General features: G+C 35.2%; 1 protein-coding gene across 1 annotated transcript; it reads left to right on the top strand.

The window, feature by feature from the left end:
• The first annotated feature begins 3,515 nt into the window (after positions 1-3,515).
• Positions 3,516-5,924, top strand: LOC127442087 (uncharacterized). The gene is made up of 4 exons (XM_051699850.1): positions 3,516-3,603; positions 4,724-5,056; positions 5,208-5,293; positions 5,507-5,924. The coding sequence occupies exons 1-4, from the start codon at positions 3,534-3,536 to the stop codon at positions 5,612-5,614; spliced, it is 597 nt and encodes a 198-aa protein (XP_051555810.1). The 5' UTR covers positions 3,516-3,533; the 3' UTR covers positions 5,615-5,924.
• Positions 5,925-20,372: the final 14,448 nt, after the last annotated feature.

The raw sequence follows: 20,372 nt of genomic DNA, 5'->3' as shown, positions 1-20,372 counted from the left end.
AAACTAACCAAACAAGACTGAACACAAGTACAGGAACCGATGAAGGTGAACAGCAGCAACTCAGACTAACACACAATCAAGAGAAATCAGGAGGGTAAAGAGGGAGGCAGGTGTCACAGATGATCAGCTAATTAGGTAATCACGTCACCAGGGCAACAGGGCTTAGAAGATCAATGTGGCACCTGCAAAACACTGTGACAATATTAAAAAAAAACATTTTCTAGTATTTTCTATTGTCTTGAAACTATTTTGAAAATTTTACACAATCCTGGCATCTTGTAGATCCATTTGTGATAGATATATTTGCAGGGTCTCTAAAGACCCAAATATGTAAGAGTGTTTGGTGAAATTCCAATGCATTTGAGTGTTAATCAAGAGCTCCACTTTCACTTTCAGATGTAAAAGTGAAAGTGTAAGTGGAGATTTATAGTTTAAATTTTTTTTTTTAAATATTTATCTGTTTTTTACCCACACCTATCATATTGCTTTGAAGACATCGATTTAACCACTGGAGTCATATGGATTACTTTTATGCTGCTTTTATCTGCTTTTTGGACCTTCAGATTTCTGGACACCATTCTCTTGCATTGTATGGTCCAACAGAGCTGAGATATTCTTCAAAAAATCTTCTTTGTGTTCAGGAGAAGAAAGTCATAGACATCTGGGATGGCATGAGGGTGAGTAAATGATGAGAGAATTTCCATTTTGGGGTGAACTATTCCTTTAATCACATTAACAAGGGTCGTGTTCCACAAACTTTTGACAACCATAAAGTGTCCAAATACGTTTTGTCAGTTTGAACAGCACATCTATTGTTTTATCTTTTAAAACTTGAGAAACTTCTTTTAGTAAAACGTTTTACTCAAAGTGTGCTTGCACTCTTTCTTTTAAATAAATTCCACTTTGTTTGGTGTTTTGTTATCTAATGCAAAGACATTCATACATTTTCAAGTGTGGCTTCTGTGTGCAAACACTTTCTCTGACCACTGTAGTTGATATCTCTGTCTGCAGTAGAGAATATCTTAAATTAAGCAAAGTGTTAACATAGAGATATTTGCATGTCTGCACAGCTCAGAGTCATGCAAGAAAATGATTTGCATTAGTGATACTCAAAGTGAGTATTTACCCCAAATGGCCAACAGATTAAGCCTTAAGGATGCTATTTAGGTGGAGTGGTGTTGGTGTAGTAGACTAAAGCACTGAACTGGTAAACAGAAGGTAGCTGGTTCAATCCCCATAGCCACCACCATTGCGTCCTTGAGCAAGGCACTTAACTCCAGGTTGCTCCAGGGGGTTTGTCCCTGTAATAAGGGCACTGTGAGTCATTTTGGATAAAAGCATCTGCCAAATGCATAAATGTAAATTTACATTTCACTTAAAGTAAACAATATTTTAAGTCTTGTTATTTGCCTTTTTCTCATGTATCTGGTTTACAATAATGGGATCTTGATAGAGATTTACTGTAGTTGCAATATATGGTAAAAACCTTGATGCATATATGTCAAGTGATGCAAGATAAAAGTTTTGAAATTAGGGTGACCGAGCATCAGTCCCAATCTTATGACCCATGTCCAACCACTTGTTACAATTATTAGTCTTGGAGAGAGTATGAATCAAACTAAAGCTATCTTGAGAAACCAGAGGCAGTGCAATGTGTGGCTTTAATTAACAAGCCAGGGGTGGGCGGTTTCTTTGCCCATTAATGAAATATTAAAAGAAATACACCTGTTGTTTGCTCCTCAGCAGCAAGTAACTTAATTACACAAATGACAGAACATGCTCTCATTTTATTTCCCACCATCTGATAATGTGATTTACTAATATCTTTAGCTTATAATAATCTTCTCACTTTTGAAAATCTGACAAACAATTTCCATTGCTAGTCATCTTAAAAACATTAGATGAAGAAATATAAAGCTGACTTCAGATAAACAAAACTTATGATTTGGGGTGGATTTTAAGATCAACATAAAAGTTGAAGTTTAAAGGAATAGCCTAACTTTAATACCCAAAAATGAGAACTGTCATTATTTATGCACCCTCATATTGTTCCAAACCTGTATTAATTTCTTTCTTCCATGGAACACAAAAGGAGATGTTAGGCAGAATGTTAGCTTCAGTCACAATTCACTTTCATTGCATAGGGAAAAGATGCAACAAAACTTGCTTGCATTGTGCCCAGCATCTCCTTTAGGGAGTAAATGATTACAGAATTTTCATTTTTGGGTGAGCTGTCCCTTTAAGTTTGTCTTGTTGCAGTTTGCTAATGATCAGATGTATCCAAGCCATTTTAAATCCTGTTTAACCTTTCTGATTTTTACAGCAAAAAAGTTCTTAAATCACACCAGGCAAGATTTGAACTAGGATGGACCAAATATAAGTGCTACCTTGCAACATATCAGACCTCGCACATTACCCACGGGCCACATTGCTGAATTTTTATTAGGACCGGGCAAAAAAATAGATTATTCGATAACACACTTTTTTTGTTGTTGTTGTTAAATCAATCAATTCTCAAAAGCAATGGATCGATCTTTAACTCTATGCGCAATCCTCCACCACAATGAGAGGAAATAATTCGCATTTGCAACCAAATTTCACGCTATGCAACTACAAATTTATAGATTTGGCAACTGGCTGGTAAATGTTTAGATTTCACGTACAAGTGATTGTGTAGTATAGTGGTGAAGCATTAAGTAGTGAGATCCTTTCACTGTGTTGAGAGTAAAAGTTGTTCTGTGTCATCCAAAGACGAGATCCACTCAACCGATTTGTCATTGAATAATGTCTCTCTTAATACTCTTTCTGTTCTTTACAGTCAGTTGTTGATCATAAGCAAAAAAAATAAAAATAATCATTTAATTGTAATCAGGCATGGCACAGATAAGATAAAGCCATTAGAGTCTCTCTCGTTAATATGCGCTAATTTAAAACAGTGTTTACAGAAATGCTGGATTTCCTTAAAGAGACAGTACTGGTTTTTAGCACGTGTTCAACAAATCAATGTAAATACCTGTAATATATGCAATATAATGTCATATTTATTGCTTAAATTTATTTATTTTTAAAAAGCTAAAATGTGACAAATGATGAAAAATTAATAAAATTAGTAACATTTATATTTTCGTAATGTATCTTGTTAGAAGGTCCCCTGTATAATTCACAGCATTAGCTGGGAGAGAATTTCTTTCATATGTAAGCAAGAGGGACATTAAAACTGAAATCGAAATCTAATCTGAATTGAAACGAAAAATCTGTATCGATACCCAGCCCTAATTTTTATCATGATCATCTTGTCAGCCTAGTCTAAATTACCACAAACACATATATTTGAAAGTATGCCAGTTCCCTCCATTGTATAATATGAAATGAGGAAACAAATAGATCTTGTTTGCTTGCAAGATGTCTGTGAAGGACACGGCGTCCTATTCAAAACAACATGGGATGTTGACTTGTGTCAACCAATCCCTGTGCTTGTAAGTAACATAGAAATAATCATTACACGTCCATGATCAGTCCATTTCTTGCTTTAAATGCAAGACAACGTGAGCTTTGATACTGCAGATATGGAAATAATAACTGTACTACTGATTTTTCTCTCAGGTAACGTGGATCTCTTTTTACTGTGTGCATCTTTGTGCTCCCAAGTGGACCACTATGGTGTCTTTTTCCATTATTACCAGTAAACTAACAGACTTACGGTCAGGCTGCAGCAACTAAATGAAAAATCATTAATAATCGATAATGAATAGTTGACAACATATTTCAACATAGATTAGTCAGATCTGTGCGCTGTGCACAGGCAAACTCTGTCAGTGATTTCACTTTAGAGTAGTGAAAAACAAAAATCTTTTGGTGTGGAAAAAGCACGTGACCCAATTTGTCCAGAGCAGGAAAGCATGTAACATTAATAGCTTTAATATGTCACAAGATTATAGCTTAATGTGGGCAGATTGACAAGTTAGGGCTTTGACATATTGCTTGTGCTGTTTAATGCTCTTGAAAGTTGCTTTTGCCCAGTGCATGACTTGCATTTTACAATTATATTTTTGTTATCTCTAAATGTTAGAAATTCATTATTTCCATTTAGCAGCATAGGCTTGTCCTTACATCAAACAACATGCTGTTTAATTTCAAATACAACTTCAAATACACCCTAAAGCAAAGACACACATGCATATCAAACAAAAACTCAATTTTGACAAATATTCATTTTGAAAAAATTTGAATTTGAAAAATTTACTGTTTAATAAAAACGCATTAAAGGGAATGCAAGTATTCATGCAGAACATTCTAACTCTTAGTTAACAATTAGTTTGTTGTAGTTGTTGTTGTTGTTGTTTTTATTACATAATTTGATTTAAACTGTCCTGCTTTTCAAACTGTGGACTTTTTTTTAATTTTATTATTAATGTAACGTTTATATTTTAAACCTTTTTGCACACAATCAATAGCATTGCCTACATTTATGCATTTTAATTCGTTTTTTATGGCCTTCAATTTGTAAATTGTTTGGAGGAGAACATTGGGCAATGCACAATCAAAATAACTGTCAAAAATAATTGTTGGTTGCGGCCAAACTTTAATAGTTCAAATAGTTTTTTTTTTTTTTTACAACTATTTACATAAAGAATTTGACACCTTTATTAGGTAGCTGAGTGAATGAAAAGTGTATTTCTGTTTTGTCTGTGATTGCGTTTTACATTCCCACTCTCTCTTAAAGGTCTCCTTGGGGGGTACTCTCTTCTTCCTAGGCAATTCTACTATGAAAAAGAACCAATGACTTGGACATTGGCTAAAAACTACTGCAGAACGACATACACAGATCTGGTTTTTGTGTATAGCCCTGAGGACATAGACAAGCTGGACCAGATTTCACATTTTTCTGATCATTATGCATGGTTAGGGGGAGTTGAAATGATTGCTTTCCCACAGAACATTACGGACAGTGTAAACTCAACTCAGGAATGTGTCTTAGTAAACACTGTTTCTTGGAAATGGAAATATGTATCATCAAAGGACTGTAGTTCACTGTATCCGTTTTACTGTAGTAGAGGTGAGTGTCTCTGCATTTTAACAAATCTATGAAAAAAGCAATCATTTTAAATTAAATCTGAACACTGAATTGCAATTCTATTAATAATGTGCAGCCGCCTATTAAGGGGCAGTGCATGATTATGTGTATCGGTCTGTGTACATATTCTTAGATGAAGGCAAAAGGGTGTTGTTGCGAGTGAAAGTGACATCTGGCAGAAAAGTGAACCCTGTCACGAAGGCGAACTTCTTAGTTCAGGTAAAAGTGATCTCTATCAATTTGCTGTTAAAAGTCTGTGAGATACTTTTTGCTTCATGCGAGGCAACTGACTGAAGTTGCAATTTTATCAACACGTATCAAAACCATATTACATTTATGAAACTTATTCTTCTTCTTTTTTTTTTTTTTTATTGGTTCCATTAAGTTAATTTGTTTTGTTTTTTGCTTTTTTTTTTTTGTTGTTTTTTTCAGATCAGTGATGAAATCAACCAGCAAGGGTTTGGCGACGTTGTCAATGTACAGTGGAGCACAAAGCAAGATCAGAACAAAATGCAGGGAGAAAACAATAGCTGTGAATAGGATCTGCAATATATTTTCCTCATTTTCACGTGATTTTGAAAAATATAATTGACATAATTTCTTGTAATGAATAACTATGCTCTATGTTATTATCATTAACATGTTCTAAACTTACTGTAATGAGCAATTTAAGTTTATCAGGAGTCAGGACAATAATTCAAGAGATTTAGTAAAGTTTAATGAAGCATATGTTTTGTGAGACAACTATCACTATATATTAGAACATCTACTGAACTAGTCAAACCTTTACTGTATCTGTCTTTATCCCATCCACTGTTTATAAATGACCAGCTTAATCATTAAATAAATTTGATTGCAAAATCTTTGACAGTTACTGAATTGCTGAAAGTTTTGGATTTGAACTTGTCTTTTTTGTAATGCTGTCAGTCGATTAAAAATGTAATCACAATAATCACATGATATGCCGATTAATCAGCCTAATTTGAACTAATCGCAATTAATCTCATATATAAATATTTGCTGAGAAAGACCTTTATGTAAAAATAATTAAATATATAATGATTAAATCCTTATAAATAGTTATATTTAAATAATTATAAATATAATGGGCCTATTCGGTACATCCAACATGATCACACGGGAAGTCTGCATGTCGTTTCCAAGAGTTCCAGTACCCTATAGGATCAGCCAAATTATGCCGACTTTCTGGCAAGCGGCATCTCCAGACATTTCTGCATCAGGTCCAGTGTGTTTACCTTCCCCTGTGGCGTGACCAGAAGCATGTTGTGTCAGCAGGTTTGAAGACCCAGGTATAGATCCAGTGTTAAAAACGGGAAGTAATCATGTTTGCATAATCAGTAACGAGCATAATTCTGAGGTTACATTTTTTTCCCTCTAACATTAAATTTTTATTCTACTGATGGATATGTTTCATTTTGAGGTTTGGGTTGCAGGGTTCAGTTAATAAAATATGCATTCCTCTTCACTGTATTACAGCCTGTACAGCTGAAAACAACTCTCTTCACATCTCTATTTTGGCACTCCTTTGTAGACATTTAACATGGAAAATTGAGCTCACGTGTGCCCATATGCCCAAAAACAGTTGCAGCTGAGGGCAGTTTTACCTACTGTTTCTTATTTTACTGTGAGATCAGTCTGGTACTGCTACGCTTTGCCTTTATAGCTGGAGTTTCGCTTACTGCCCCTTGCTGAAAACCATGGTACTTCAAGCTTGAATTCCTCCATTGATAGGGATATTTCTTATTATGGTCCAAGGACATGATTCATTGCGTAAATTTTTTTTACGTGTTATTTATTTCTAAAAAAAAAATTATAATTAAATCGCACTGAATTAACTTGTTAAATGGACAAGAAAAGTCCTGAAATGCCCAATCTTTTTTTTTTATCACTTTTTTAAAGCATTTTTAAAAGATTAGTCTATATTGTGTAGTGCAATAAACCATTTCAGTCATTTGTGTTAAAGCATAACACTGTATTAAAGTTTCTCTCATTTGAATGGGCAAGATGTAAACTGTTGTTACTGAATTTAACAACAAATCGAACAAACTCCTTCAGTGTTTGTTGTTTTAGAAGAATACCAATGAAATGGGCAGCCAACATGGGGTCCTATGGGCATATAAAAGTAAGTCCCAAAAACAAAAGGAAATAACGCATTCTGTAATAACTGCACATAATATAATAAGTTAAGTGCAATGTTCATAATGTAATAATTTTCTCAAATCGTTATAATTATTACATTATGTAAGAGTGCAAAATGTAATATTTTATTTTATTTATTTATTTTATTTTTTATTTTTTTGCAAAAAGTAATAGGTTATTACAATATGAGAAATGTATTACATTATGAACTCACAAAAAATATTTTATTTAAAAAAAATAATAATTTTGTCATTGTAATAATTTTCAAAACAAAAATATAGTATCCTTTTTAAGGCATAAAAACATTGGTATTTGTTTACAATAGTATTTATTTTTTATTTTTTATTTTTGTTTTTTTATCGAAATATAGTCTTAAACTACCTACGAAATTCACTGGATTGAAATATTCATGCATTAATTATTATTATTAGCATACATTACTACTAATATATACTGTATACTAACATACAGTATACCACTACTAATTATAATAATAATAATAATGTTATATATTTATGTTTGTATTTATGCATGAGCCAAAGACAAGTTTCATTTTGTGTTCTCCTAGAGGAAGAAATATATATATTTTTTATTACAATATATGGCGCTCTATCAATTTGAGTCCTAATGAGCCGTTTGTGGAGAAAGGCCATTATAAGAAAAAAAGACGTAGGAGACGTAGTGCATGATGGGCATTGTAGTTCTATAGATTATGAGGCCAGAGACTATTTAGCAGAGACAAATCACTTCTATTTAAATGAATGGGAGAAATTGGAACGCCCAACCAAGAAGCTCTAGCACCCAACAGTCAATGGATGTAGAAAGGAAGTCCCGCCTTGCAGGTAAAAGAGCCATTTAGATACAGACATTGCCTGTCAATCAACTCGCTAACGCACATGCGCATTTCGTGTTTAAAGTAATACTATGAAGTCAACATTCGGTTGAGTGAAACGTGGTTGATTCATGTGTAAATGCACACTGCATTAAAAAAAAAATCAGTAAACGGGTTTAAGCAGAGGGATTATAAGACTAGCCTTCCACTGGACATGACATGATACACAGGGTGAAATACTCGCTCAATTCACTGACTTATGCAGCTGAACTGCTCCATGTTAGAGCTCCTTGTAACTGGGAGAATGGGATGAGAAAAGCTGAATCTGGATCAGTCGCTCCAAGCAACGTTCTACATCGATTGTGTACGCAGAGAAACTGTCTTAGTTTCTGAAAATTTTCTACATTTTTGTTTTATAATAAACAAGTAGTTTGATTCACGAAACAAACCGTTTTTATGACATTTTGGTAGCATTAAAGTTGTTAAGCATTAAGTTGTATCAACATGCACCTTTGAAGTTGTGGCATCTGTACGCACCGTGAATCAACTCAAAACAAGCTTGCACTGAGATGACTTAAGTGTAAAATATTCATTTATTCAGCAGACTTATTCCTTGAACATGTTAGGCTGGCATTCCCCACTAAATTTTATCCTGACGTTTGAAAAACATCTTAATTTGACTCTGACATTGTCGATGGCCTCAGCACATGATGACATATATGATGCAGGTTCAAGTGTTGGACTTTGCCGCTTTAGGTAAGACGGTGGTTATATTCATTATTCACATTGGCTGCCATGTTGATGGAATAACAAATCATGCATATTCATGTTATTGATTCTTTATTATAAATATGATGTGAAGACCTGCTTTCTAAATATCTGTTTGTTTACTATGTTGTTTTGACATGAGTGTTGAACAGTAGCTAGCATGACCTGTAATGTCTCTTGTATGGAATGCATAGCACAAAAGTAACATTACGCTTTACTTTCCATAAAAAATAACTTTTTAATTAAGTTACTTTTTTAAGGAGTAATGCAATATTGTTAAGAGTTACTTTTAAAAGTAACATTACCCAACACTGGTTCTGACAGTCTTTAATGTAGTGTGTGACAGATCGCGGTATCTGCCTCAGTTCAAATGGTAACAGGTAGCACCAGTGAACCAATAATTTACTGCACTTTAATAAAAGCTATAACATGAAATAAAACATGAATGAACATCGGAGGGCATGATGAAAGATACACTACAACAGTACATTAATATATTGTCTCTAGTGTAATCAGCCAATCTGTGTTTCAACCACGGGAAGACGTCAATATAACTTGTGAACAACCTGTCACCTAACGTTACGTTTACCTTAAAAAAGTTAGGCAGATAATGTACTACATAGCTCATTAGTTAGCTAGAAAAATGAACTCTGTAGAGGGGCATATCGCTAAAACTATGAATACATTAATAATATATTGCAAAATATAAAACAGTTAGTTCCGGTCCTCAAATCTGATTGGATGAGAGACGTTCCATGAGCACTGATGGTCTGACACCATCAGCACTCGGACGCTTCGCTGTGTATGTATCACTCCACTTGTGTTCGTGCCATTCTAAACTAAAGTGTAAGAGCAGTGCATATGTGTTAAGAGCTACTGTTTGTCTTTTTTTTTTTTTTTTGACATTACATATGTTAGCCAGCAAGTGGTGGCAAAAGATCATTTTTGTGTGTAATATGAGCCAGTTGGTGACGTGAAGTGAATCGTGATCGCTACTACACTACTAAAGCTAGGAAATAGCTTTAAACGGCTTTAAACAAACAACTTCAGCATTACGGCTCATCACAGCTAAGAGACACAACATACTGATTGATTACAGAACTCAAGGCGCTTACCTCTTACCGGAGTTTCCACATTGGATACATACTGTTTAAAATGGCGGAGGACATTGCGGTTTCTATAGTGAATGACTCTTGCGCACCGGCTACCGTGAAATAGGGAGGAATACCCCCGCTTGGACGACTATTTTACCACTGAGAGAGCTGATCTTCAGATAGCTGACAGCATCTCTGCTTGGTGTGGCAACAGGTGATCGCACACGCTCCGTCTCTCTCTCTCTCTCTCTCTCTCTCTCTCTCTCTCTCACACACACAAACACATACACACACACACACACACACTCTCTCTCTCACACACACACACACACACACACACACTCTCTCTCTCACACATACACACACACACACACATTCATCCATCCTTGTTTATCCAATTACTTGTTAGAAACAGCACAAGCCTTGATACTATTTCTGAAGTGACATTTTTGAATTACTAATGGAGGCTTGGATGCATCATTTGGTTTGAACTAGCAATGGCAGATTCTGATCTGTTGCGTAATAAAGTAGTTCCATGCACAAATGCGTTTTTATGACCGTACTCAGTTTTTCCTAATTTTTGTTAATTTAACTGTAGTATATAAGCAATATCACACTCGCAATCGTGCTATATGGCCCTAAATCAGCACTGCTGTGATTACCTACAGCACTCGGCCGAATCACAGCAGTGATGATGTAGGGCCATATCGCACTCTTGCTCGTGTGATATTGCTTAAATATTATATATATATATATATATATATATATATATATATATATATATATATATATGCTGTATATTTTTACTCACCTGTGATTGATGTCAAACTATTTAATGTAGCCTATGTTTGGAAAAAAAATCCACTTATTCTTTCAAATGTAAAAAAAAATAAAAAATAAAAAATAAAAAAATTTTAATCTTTAGAGTCCTTTTCCTCAAAAACATGTTTTTACGACAGTCACTATTTAACTGATTTAATCTAAACAATGTTTAGAAACCTAATAATTATATAATCAGAAAGCTGAGACTTTTGTTTCTGGGTCAAAGCGACTCAAAATTATTGAGCAGGTCACAATCACAAAATTATTAACGTTTTATGAAGATATTTGAATTCATAATGTAGCCTAATAAGCATACATTTCTCTTAATGTAATAATACAATTTTCCAAAAATATATTTATATACGCATTATTACATTTTTTGCTTATAAAATTATGTCGAGAGAAAAGTATTATATTATAACAATTATGTTTCAATAATACATTGTGTGCAGTTATTACATTATGATTTGCGACAGTGAGTTCATAATGTAATAAATTACCTATTACATTACCTGAAAAAAATTATAACATTATGTGCTTCGAATGTTATTACATTTGAGAACATTTTTACATTATGAACATTCTTTACATTTAACTTGTTACATTATTTGCAGTTGTTACATTATGCTTTGTTATTACATTATGATTTGCTACACATGCTAATAAGACTAGTCAGACATTCAGATCAAAATATCTGCACACCAAGAGAATGTGATAAGTGCAAGATCAACCAACAAAGCGTTGGTTAAATGCCACAGCCCTGAGTATTTTTGCTGACGATTTCATCTCTTTATGGGCACAGTCATATTCTTAAGGCTATAAGAATATCACAGATAATGGTATTGATTTACTGAGAATCCCCACCGCTGAAGCTCTAAATTCTCATTCGTGCTTGTGATCAATTTAAAAAATGGTGCCTTTACAACTGTTGTGTCAGGCTTGATGTCACTGACGCCAAACGGCATTGTTCTTGTGTCATGATGATGTAACTTATCACATTACAGCAAATAAGATTGGAGAGCTATGGCAGAGGGGGAAACGATCAGTGAATAATGGCTTAAATTTTGGTCTGTTACTAACACAAAGCTGTCGTATCACAGAGCTTCAGAAGACTTAAGAATACAAGGCATAAGTTGCATGGACAATGTTTTCGATACTTTTTTGGGGCTTTTTATCCTTTTGGAAGCTTAGCAGTACAGATCATCATCCACTTTCCTTGTATGCAAATCAGAAGATTGGAAATTTTGCTTAAGATCACCTTTTGTGTTCCATGGAAGAGAGAAAATACTAAACGCTGAGATTAAAATATTTTTGGGTGAACAATTCTTTAATGACAGCATGCGCTCAAGCTGGCATGGAGTCCACAAGTTTATTCAAACCCTGTTGATCCACATTATCCCAGCAACATGATTAGAGAATGTCCCAAAGAGCATTTTGTGTGCTTCAGCAGAAGCAAGGAAATCTGGCCCTGACATTGTCAATGTCACTGATTTACATACATTTGATTAGTGACCTTATAATAGTGAAGAATCTTCTTAATTTCATATAATTTTCATGTCAAACTTTTCTTTGTTTTAGGTTTTTTAAATCCTACAACTTTCTGTTGAAATGAAATAAATCTAAGATTTTCAATGTGGTCTTGGGCTATGGACCCCACTGCATGGACATTTACCACCACATTTGCACTGCTTCCAAAGCGTTTACATTTAAAAGAAAATGAATGATTATGCCTACATGTACAGGTGCATCTCAATAAATTAGAATGTCATGGAAAAGTTCATTTATTTCAGTAATTCAACTCAAATTGTGAAACTCGTGTATTAAATAAATTCAATGTACACAGACTGAAGTAGTTTATGTCTTTGGTTCTTTTAATTGTGATGATTTTGGCTCACATTTAACAAAAACCCACCAATTCACTATCTCAAAAAATTAGAATATGGTGACATGCCAATCAGCTAATCAACTCAAAACACCTGCAAAGGTTCCCTGAGCCTTCAAAATGGTCTCTCAGTTTGGTTCACTAGGCTACACAATCATGGGGAAGACTGCTGATCTGACAGTTGTCCAGAAGACAATCATGTAAGCCACAAACATTCATTGCCAAAGAAGCTGGCTGTTCACAGAGTGCTGTATCCAAGCATGTTAACAGAAAGTTGAGTGGAAGGAAAAAGTGTGGAAGAAAAAGATGCACAACCAACCGAGAGAACCGCAGCCTTATGATTGTCCAGCAAAATCGATTCAAGAATTTGGGTGAACTTCACAAGGAATGGACTGAGGCTGGGGTCAAGGCATCAAGAGCCACCACACACAGACATGTCAAGGAATTTGGCTACAGTTGTCGTATTCCTCTTGTTAAGCCACTCCTGAACCACAGACAACGTCAGAGGCGTCTTACCTGGGCTAAGGAGAAGAAGAACTGGACTGTTGCCCAGTGGTCCAAAGTCCTCTTTTCAGATGAGAGCAAGTTTTGTATTTCATTTGGAAACCAAGGTCCTAGAGTCTGGAGGAAGGGTGGAGAAGCTCATAGCCCAAGTTGCTTGAAGTCCAGTGTTAAGTTTCCACAGTCTGTGATGATTTGGGGTGCAATGTCATCTGCTGGTGTTGGTCCATTGTGTTTTTTGAAAACCAAAGTCACTGCACCCGTTTACCAAGAAATTTTGGAGCACTTCATGCTTCCTTCTGCTGACCAGCTTTTTAAAGATGCTGATTTCATTTTCCAGCAGGATTTGGTACCTGCCCACACTGCCAAAAGCACCAAAAGTTGGTTAAATGACCATGCTGTTGGTGTGCTTGACTGGCTAGCAAACTCACCAGACCTGAACCCCATAGAGAATCTATGGGGTATTGTCAAGAGGAAAATGAGAAACAAGAGACCAAAAAATGCAGATGAGCTGAAGGCCACTGTCAAAGAAACCTGGGCTTCCATACCACCTCAGCAGTGCCACAAACTGATCACCTCCATGCCACGCCGAATTGAGGCAGTAATTAAAGCAAAAGGAGCCCCTACCAAGTATTTAGTACATATACAGTAAATTAACATACTTTCCAGAAAGCCAACAATTCACTAAAAATGTTTTTTATATTGGTCTTATGATGTATTCTAATTTTTTGAGATAGTGAATTGGTGGGTTTTTGTTAAATGTGAGCCAAAATCATCATAATTAAAAGAACCAAAGACTTAAACTACTTCAGTCTGTGTGCACTGAATTTATTTAATACAAAAGTTTCACAATTTGAGTTGAATAACTGAAATAAATGAACTTTTCCACGACATTCTAATTTATTGAGATGCACCTGTATATGCTTAATGAGAACATGTGGGGAATATTGTAACTTAGGGAAAGAATATCCCATATTAACTTAATTTTCATATCTGTAAAGCTCAGGCTCACACAGTGCTATTATTTGCATGGGTGATAAACATATAAAGTCAGAATTTCACCCCCTAGAATTCCACAGGATACCTTTTAAGCATTACAAGTGTTGGAAGTTGGAGGTTACAATATATGAAAAAATCATGTATAAAATAAAGCTCTCAGATAAAATTGTCTAAATGGCCAAACAAATAGATGTTTAAAGAGTCAGCAAATGAGTTTCTGTGCAAGAAGTCTGTGACGTTCATTGTGATCTATTCAAAACAACTGATGCTGGCCAATCCCTTAATTTGTGAAAGAAGAGACAGGTAAGATGCTGTCTTATTCCAGACACAAGACAACGTGATCTGAAACACTGCGGACATAGAAATGAAAACTCTACTGCTGTTCTTTCTCTCAGGTAACAGAGATGTTTGTTTGCAAATGTGAAGTAAAAAAAAACAAAATCAAAAATAGTAAGGGCTATTTTATATATATATAAGGAAATTTTAAATGGATTTAAATGGATGGATTAAATATTAAGCTAGGCCACACACTTTTTTTTTGATGCTGCTCTGAAATCTGAAAAATGGCCAGAATCAGAGGTAAAGGAAAGTGCAGCATTTCAACTGCAAGTCGTTGATTTTCAGTATGGAACTGTAACTGAAAAATACACAGCGCTGATTATTTTGTGTGTGGACTGAAGGTTACTTTTAAAAACTATTCCTACAGATTACAGAATACATGCTGTAAAATGTCATTTGTAACATATTCCATTAGATTACTCAAGGCCAGTAACATAATCTAAATATTCTGGATTACTTCTTCAGCACTGGCAGATTTTTTTTTACTTGTTTTGACAATAAACAAGACCAATTTGGTTGCTTACGAGACCTGGCTGGAGTCACTCAACACAACCTGGATTCGAACTCGTGACTTCAGGGGTGGTAGTTAGCGTCAATATTCGCTGAGCTACCCAGGCCCCCAAATTTATCTTGTTTTAAGGATTTTATATATATTTTTTACAGGAAAACACTATTTAAAAAAATACATTTGCTCTAATGTGAATTTTCTTCATAGATTTCATTAGAAAATATAATTGCGCCTGGTATCAGATGCATGTAAAGGCAAAAAATAGTATTTTAGCTTAGCATAAAGCTAAATGTTTAAATTACAATTTACACAACGTTAACTATTTTTGCTGCTCCAAACTTCAAAACCACACAGAGTGTACACAATGAAATCTTTTTCTGATTGTATGTGGATACTGTTCATAGAATGAGGCAGAAAATATATTATTTGTAGCTTTCTATACAACGTTAAAGGCTACAATGGTTAGCATTTCTTATTAAAAAAATACCCTAACCGCATAAAAAAACATTATTGGATTTATTGGATTTATGTTTCATCTGTCAAAGCGTTTCTGTTTTTTGTTAAACTGTAGAAACAAAGTGTAGCTTCTCTATTAAGCTCCCAAGAAAAAGTTCCTTAATGATGTCATATTCACCTTTTCACAGCAGTGTGAAAGCACTCGAATGAATGAAACAAATCATAAGAAAGTGTTTCACTGCTGTTCAAAAGCTCCTCGGATCGCAACATTTATATGGATAAATGTTTTCCAACTAAATAGACTATAGTACAGATATATATTGAATTAAACAAATTACAATAAAATGCAAGGGAATCTCTTCAGAAATATATATATATATATATATAAAACCAAGGTTCCCCTAAGACCTCTAAGATTTTAGTCATTAATTTATAGTTCATACAAGATCTCTTTGTAGTTTGTAGTTTACTCATTTTAAATCATGATTTGTAAAATGCATAAATAACTAATATTGGCATTATATTCATGCTGTTTAGCAAGAGGGGAACTGGCCCCCACAGTGAGCCTGGTTTCCCTTAAGGTTATTTTTCTCCATTAACCAGCATCATATGGAATTTTGTGTTTCTTGCCACAGTCACCTTAATCTTGCTCACTGGGGGTCTAAATACAAATATAATTAACTTATTATTTTATTATTTATTTTTTATTAAACTGCACAATTAAGACTCAAATACATTACTATATTACAACTTTTTCTGTTGAAGCATAATTTTCTGTAAAGATGCTTTGAAATGATGTGTGTTGTGAAAAGCACTACACAAAAAAAATGACTTGACTTCACTTGACTTGGATGAAAAAAAAATCACACCCCTTTCTCCAGGCAAAATTACACAACCCCACATCGCTCACATAATCTGATCTGAAACGCCATAAACACACACAAGCAAAGTGATGCAAACAGTGAAGTGTCCATGTGCTGTTATACTAAATATCAGTAAGGCTGTCAAATTAAAATTCTGAATTCAGATTTTTTGCAAAATTAAGATAAAAATGCACATTTGAATGCTAAAACTGTGCATTCTAATTTGGGATGTGTGCCAAGCACTCACGATGACTTCAGACTGACCACATCCTTGCGCTAAAAAAGGCTAGATGCAGTGGAGCATATTCAGCTTAACACAACAATTTATTTATTTTTAAGCACATAAGTTAAAAAAGTAATGATCTTTTTTAACAGCCAGGAATGTTCTTTGCAATAATATAACATGGTGCTGTATTTTGTATATGTCTTCATTGCACCCTCTTGTGGACTAATGAAAAAATCTTAATGTAAAAATCTGCTGACTTTAAAATTCGAATTTTGGTCATATTTAAGGTAAAAATTCGAATTTAGTTTCTCAGCCCTGCTGACAGCCCTAAATATCAGCACCCTTGGAATGCAACTTGTCCAATTAAATTAGAAGACCGGAACTAACTATTGTATAAACAGAAATTTGACACCTTATTGAACAGTTGTGTAAAAATTAAAAAAAATTTTCTTCTTCTGGTCACAGAAGACATCATGCATTAATGCTTCTTTTTTCTTGGTTTTTACATCTTGATTCTTTCTCTTATATTAAAGGTCTTTTTGAGGTGTCCTTTACCCTCCCTAGGCAGTTCTACTTTGTGAATAACCCAGTGACTTGGGCAGAGGCTCAGAGTTACTGCAGAGCTAAATACACCAATCTAGTATCTGTGTACAATATGGAGGACATGGTCAAGCTGAAAGAAGCTGTGGGTTTAAAATACCAAGGTTGGATGTGGATAGGTCTGAACAAGAATGCCACTGACGTGGAAGATTTCGACTGGTCTGACCAAGCAGACTCCTCATTTAGATTGTGGGGAAATGGTGACCCAGACCAAGATCCTCTACGCTCATGTGTCATTGTCAATTCTCTTGACTCCTGGAAATGGAGTGACCGGTTATGTTCCTGGTTAATTCCTTTTTTCTGCAGCCAAGGTTAGTTTTTCTCTTAAGTTGTAATAAATAAATTCGGAGATACAGACACATGTCCATCTGCCGCATGTGTACTTAAACCAGCAATTCGGAATACAAGAAAGTATTCTGTGTGAACGGCCCCTATGTAAGACAAAGAGACAAGCTCGACTGCAAAATGGAATGCTGTTGACTGTAGGCCAGTGATAGCCTTACAGTGTATTAAATTATATCAATATAAACAATATACAGTGTAGACTTCTTAGCCACTTTTTGTAATGACTGCTTTAGAGTCTAATATTTGCTTAGACATTACATTGTGGCAGACAAATAATGTCATGTCTAAGCAAATATTTATACATGTGATTAATTAATCACCATATCATGTAATTAATTCAATTAAATTTCATTACATCGATAGACAGCTCTAAAACAAAAGCAAATAATTTAATAGTTTCACATTATTTTAACTCCCCTTTAGAGAAATTATCATTTGTGTGTGTGTGTGTGTGTGTGTGTGTGTGTGTGTGTGTGTCCACAGATGAAGGAAAAAGAACAACATTGCGAGTGAAAATCAAATCTAATGAACAGGAAAATCTGAATGAAACATTAGTAAAGATGGCCATAACAGATCAGGTAAGTGTGATCTCTCCCAGTGCAATTATTCATGTAACATTGTGTTGCAATTACATAAAATCAGAGGCTCATTAAATACTCCTTTAGAACTCTGTCTGTTTAATTTATTGGAGAATGTGTTTTTAGATCAAATCAGTGCTCAACAATCAAGTGGGTTTCAATGGCACCATAATAAAGTGGCTTACCCAAGCAGATGGAAAGGTGTTTCACAAAGGATAAGTGGAGAAAATCATTGAAGAGGTTCTAGATGAGCTGAAGATTTTTCTGCAATTCAAATAAAAGACATTAAAATATGACTGCTTTAATGTCTAGGAATGGACATCAAGACCAAAGAATTCTCTCAGATATGATTTTGACATTTTATTGACATTTGATTTAAGTTTCTCAAGGTACTGTAAACTCTAATAGAAAAAAATAGAATTATTATAATAGTAAGAAGAAATTCTAATATGATGACATTTATCAATCGTAAGATATTTGGACATTTAGTTAAAAATAGTATTTTTTTTTATTTATTTATTTTTATGTAATAAACATCATATCTGAATTCAACACACGTTTTGGTTTTTATTCCAAATGTAAATATGTAGCTCAAACATATAAGTAGGATGCTTGTGCATATTTGTATTTGAAAGAAAAATGTTGAGTTTTGATTTACCTCACACAACTATCTCAGAAAACAAACAGGCTAACTAGTATGTTTTAAAACGTCTGAAAAATAGTTTTAGAACTGTGGTATGTTAACGTATTTTGAACAAAATGTGATATACTATCATGTAGACGTGTATAGATATTATAAAGTAATTAATAATCATAGTTCTTTGTCTATACATCATCCAAAACTGTTTGTAACAGATCCATGAAGTGCACGAGTGACCAGCCCTCGACCGTTGCGACCTTCAGGGGAACAAAACGTCTCGGTTATGTACGTAACCTCGGTTCCCTGAGACAAAAGGAATGAGACATTGTGTGCTAACGCAAATGGGGGAGTGTCCTTCCACACCACCTAGCTGAAACCTCTCTACTATAATGGCAATATTCTAATATTGGCTATGGTGCTTGAGCCCCGCCCTTTTAGGTGGGAAGCTGTCTGTTATAAAAGCAGGTGCACATACACTATTCCTCAGAATTTTCTGACTGAGGGAAAAGTTGCGCCTCAGAAGAACTTGTCTTGTAGTGTGGCCAGCATTTATTATGTCTCATTCCCTTCGTCTCAGGAAAACAAAGTTAGGTATGTAACCAAGGCGTTCTCTTACAACTCAGTACTCTTGACAATGCGTGCTTACGCATATGGGAAACAGAATCCCATCATGCCGCACTACACGACATAACCTTCAAGAGTGGACAGCGACTGACATGAATATTCCGCAAGTAAGTGTGTCAGGATGCGTGCGGACAAAGACCCAGAGCAGAGGAGATAAAAGACAATCCTTGATTAACAGAAAAAGTGCCCAGTGCCAGCTTGGTTGAGCTCAAACAATGAAGCCAGGAGGGCGAGGAGAGTGTGTTCATCAGTAAGTGTTGTCGTGGAAGTCCGGAACGATCCGTAGCAGGAAGGTGTGATATGAAGCAACGCCCAGGCACACAAGGAGGCCATGCCTCTAGTTGAGTGTGCTTTAACACCATTTGGGCAGATCTTACCCTGTGACTCATAAGCCAGGACAATCGCATCAACGATCCAGTGAAAGAGTTTTTGCTTGGACATTCCTTTCGTGCGTCCTCCATAGCACACAAAGAGCTGATCAGACAGTCTGAACTGATGTGTGCACTCAACATATGTGTGTAGCGCCCTCACAGGGCATATCAAATGCAAGGATTGTACCTTATCTGAATTAAATGGAGGAGGGAAGAAAGCGTGAAAGTTAACCACCTGCGCTCTGAAGGGCATGGTTAGAACCTTAGGCACATAGCCTTTTGAAAAACTGGGGCCAAACTCCAGACATGAATTTTCAATTGACAGTGCATGTGAGTCACCGACCCGTTTTACTGAGGCCAGAGCCAGCAGTAGTGCGGTCTTAATGGAGAGCATGCGCAAATCGAAGGGGGGACCTGCGAGTGCTTTTAGGACCAAAGTTAGGTCCCAAGTCGGGACTGTAGTCGGCCGAGGTGGATTTAATCGTCTTGCTCCTCTAAGGAACTTTATATTAAATCATACTTGCCTATAATGGTGCTGGATTCAGGTGCATGATACACAGATATAGTCGGCACATAAACTTTGATCGTTGAAGGAGTGAGTCCTGCGTCTTATCACTCTTGAAGAAATATGAGAATTTCATGTATGGGGCAGTTTACTGGGTCTTTGCCATGTGAAAGACACCAATCAGT

This window comes from Myxocyprinus asiaticus, chromosome 6, assembly GCF_019703515.2.
Source record: "Myxocyprinus asiaticus isolate MX2 ecotype Aquarium Trade chromosome 6, UBuf_Myxa_2, whole genome shotgun sequence".
In the NCBI taxonomy this organism is placed as follows: Eukaryota; Metazoa; Chordata; class Actinopteri; order Cypriniformes; family Catostomidae; genus Myxocyprinus; species Myxocyprinus asiaticus.
Note: the sequence above shows the minus strand (reverse complement) of the source record. Positions and strands in the feature narration are given on the sequence as shown.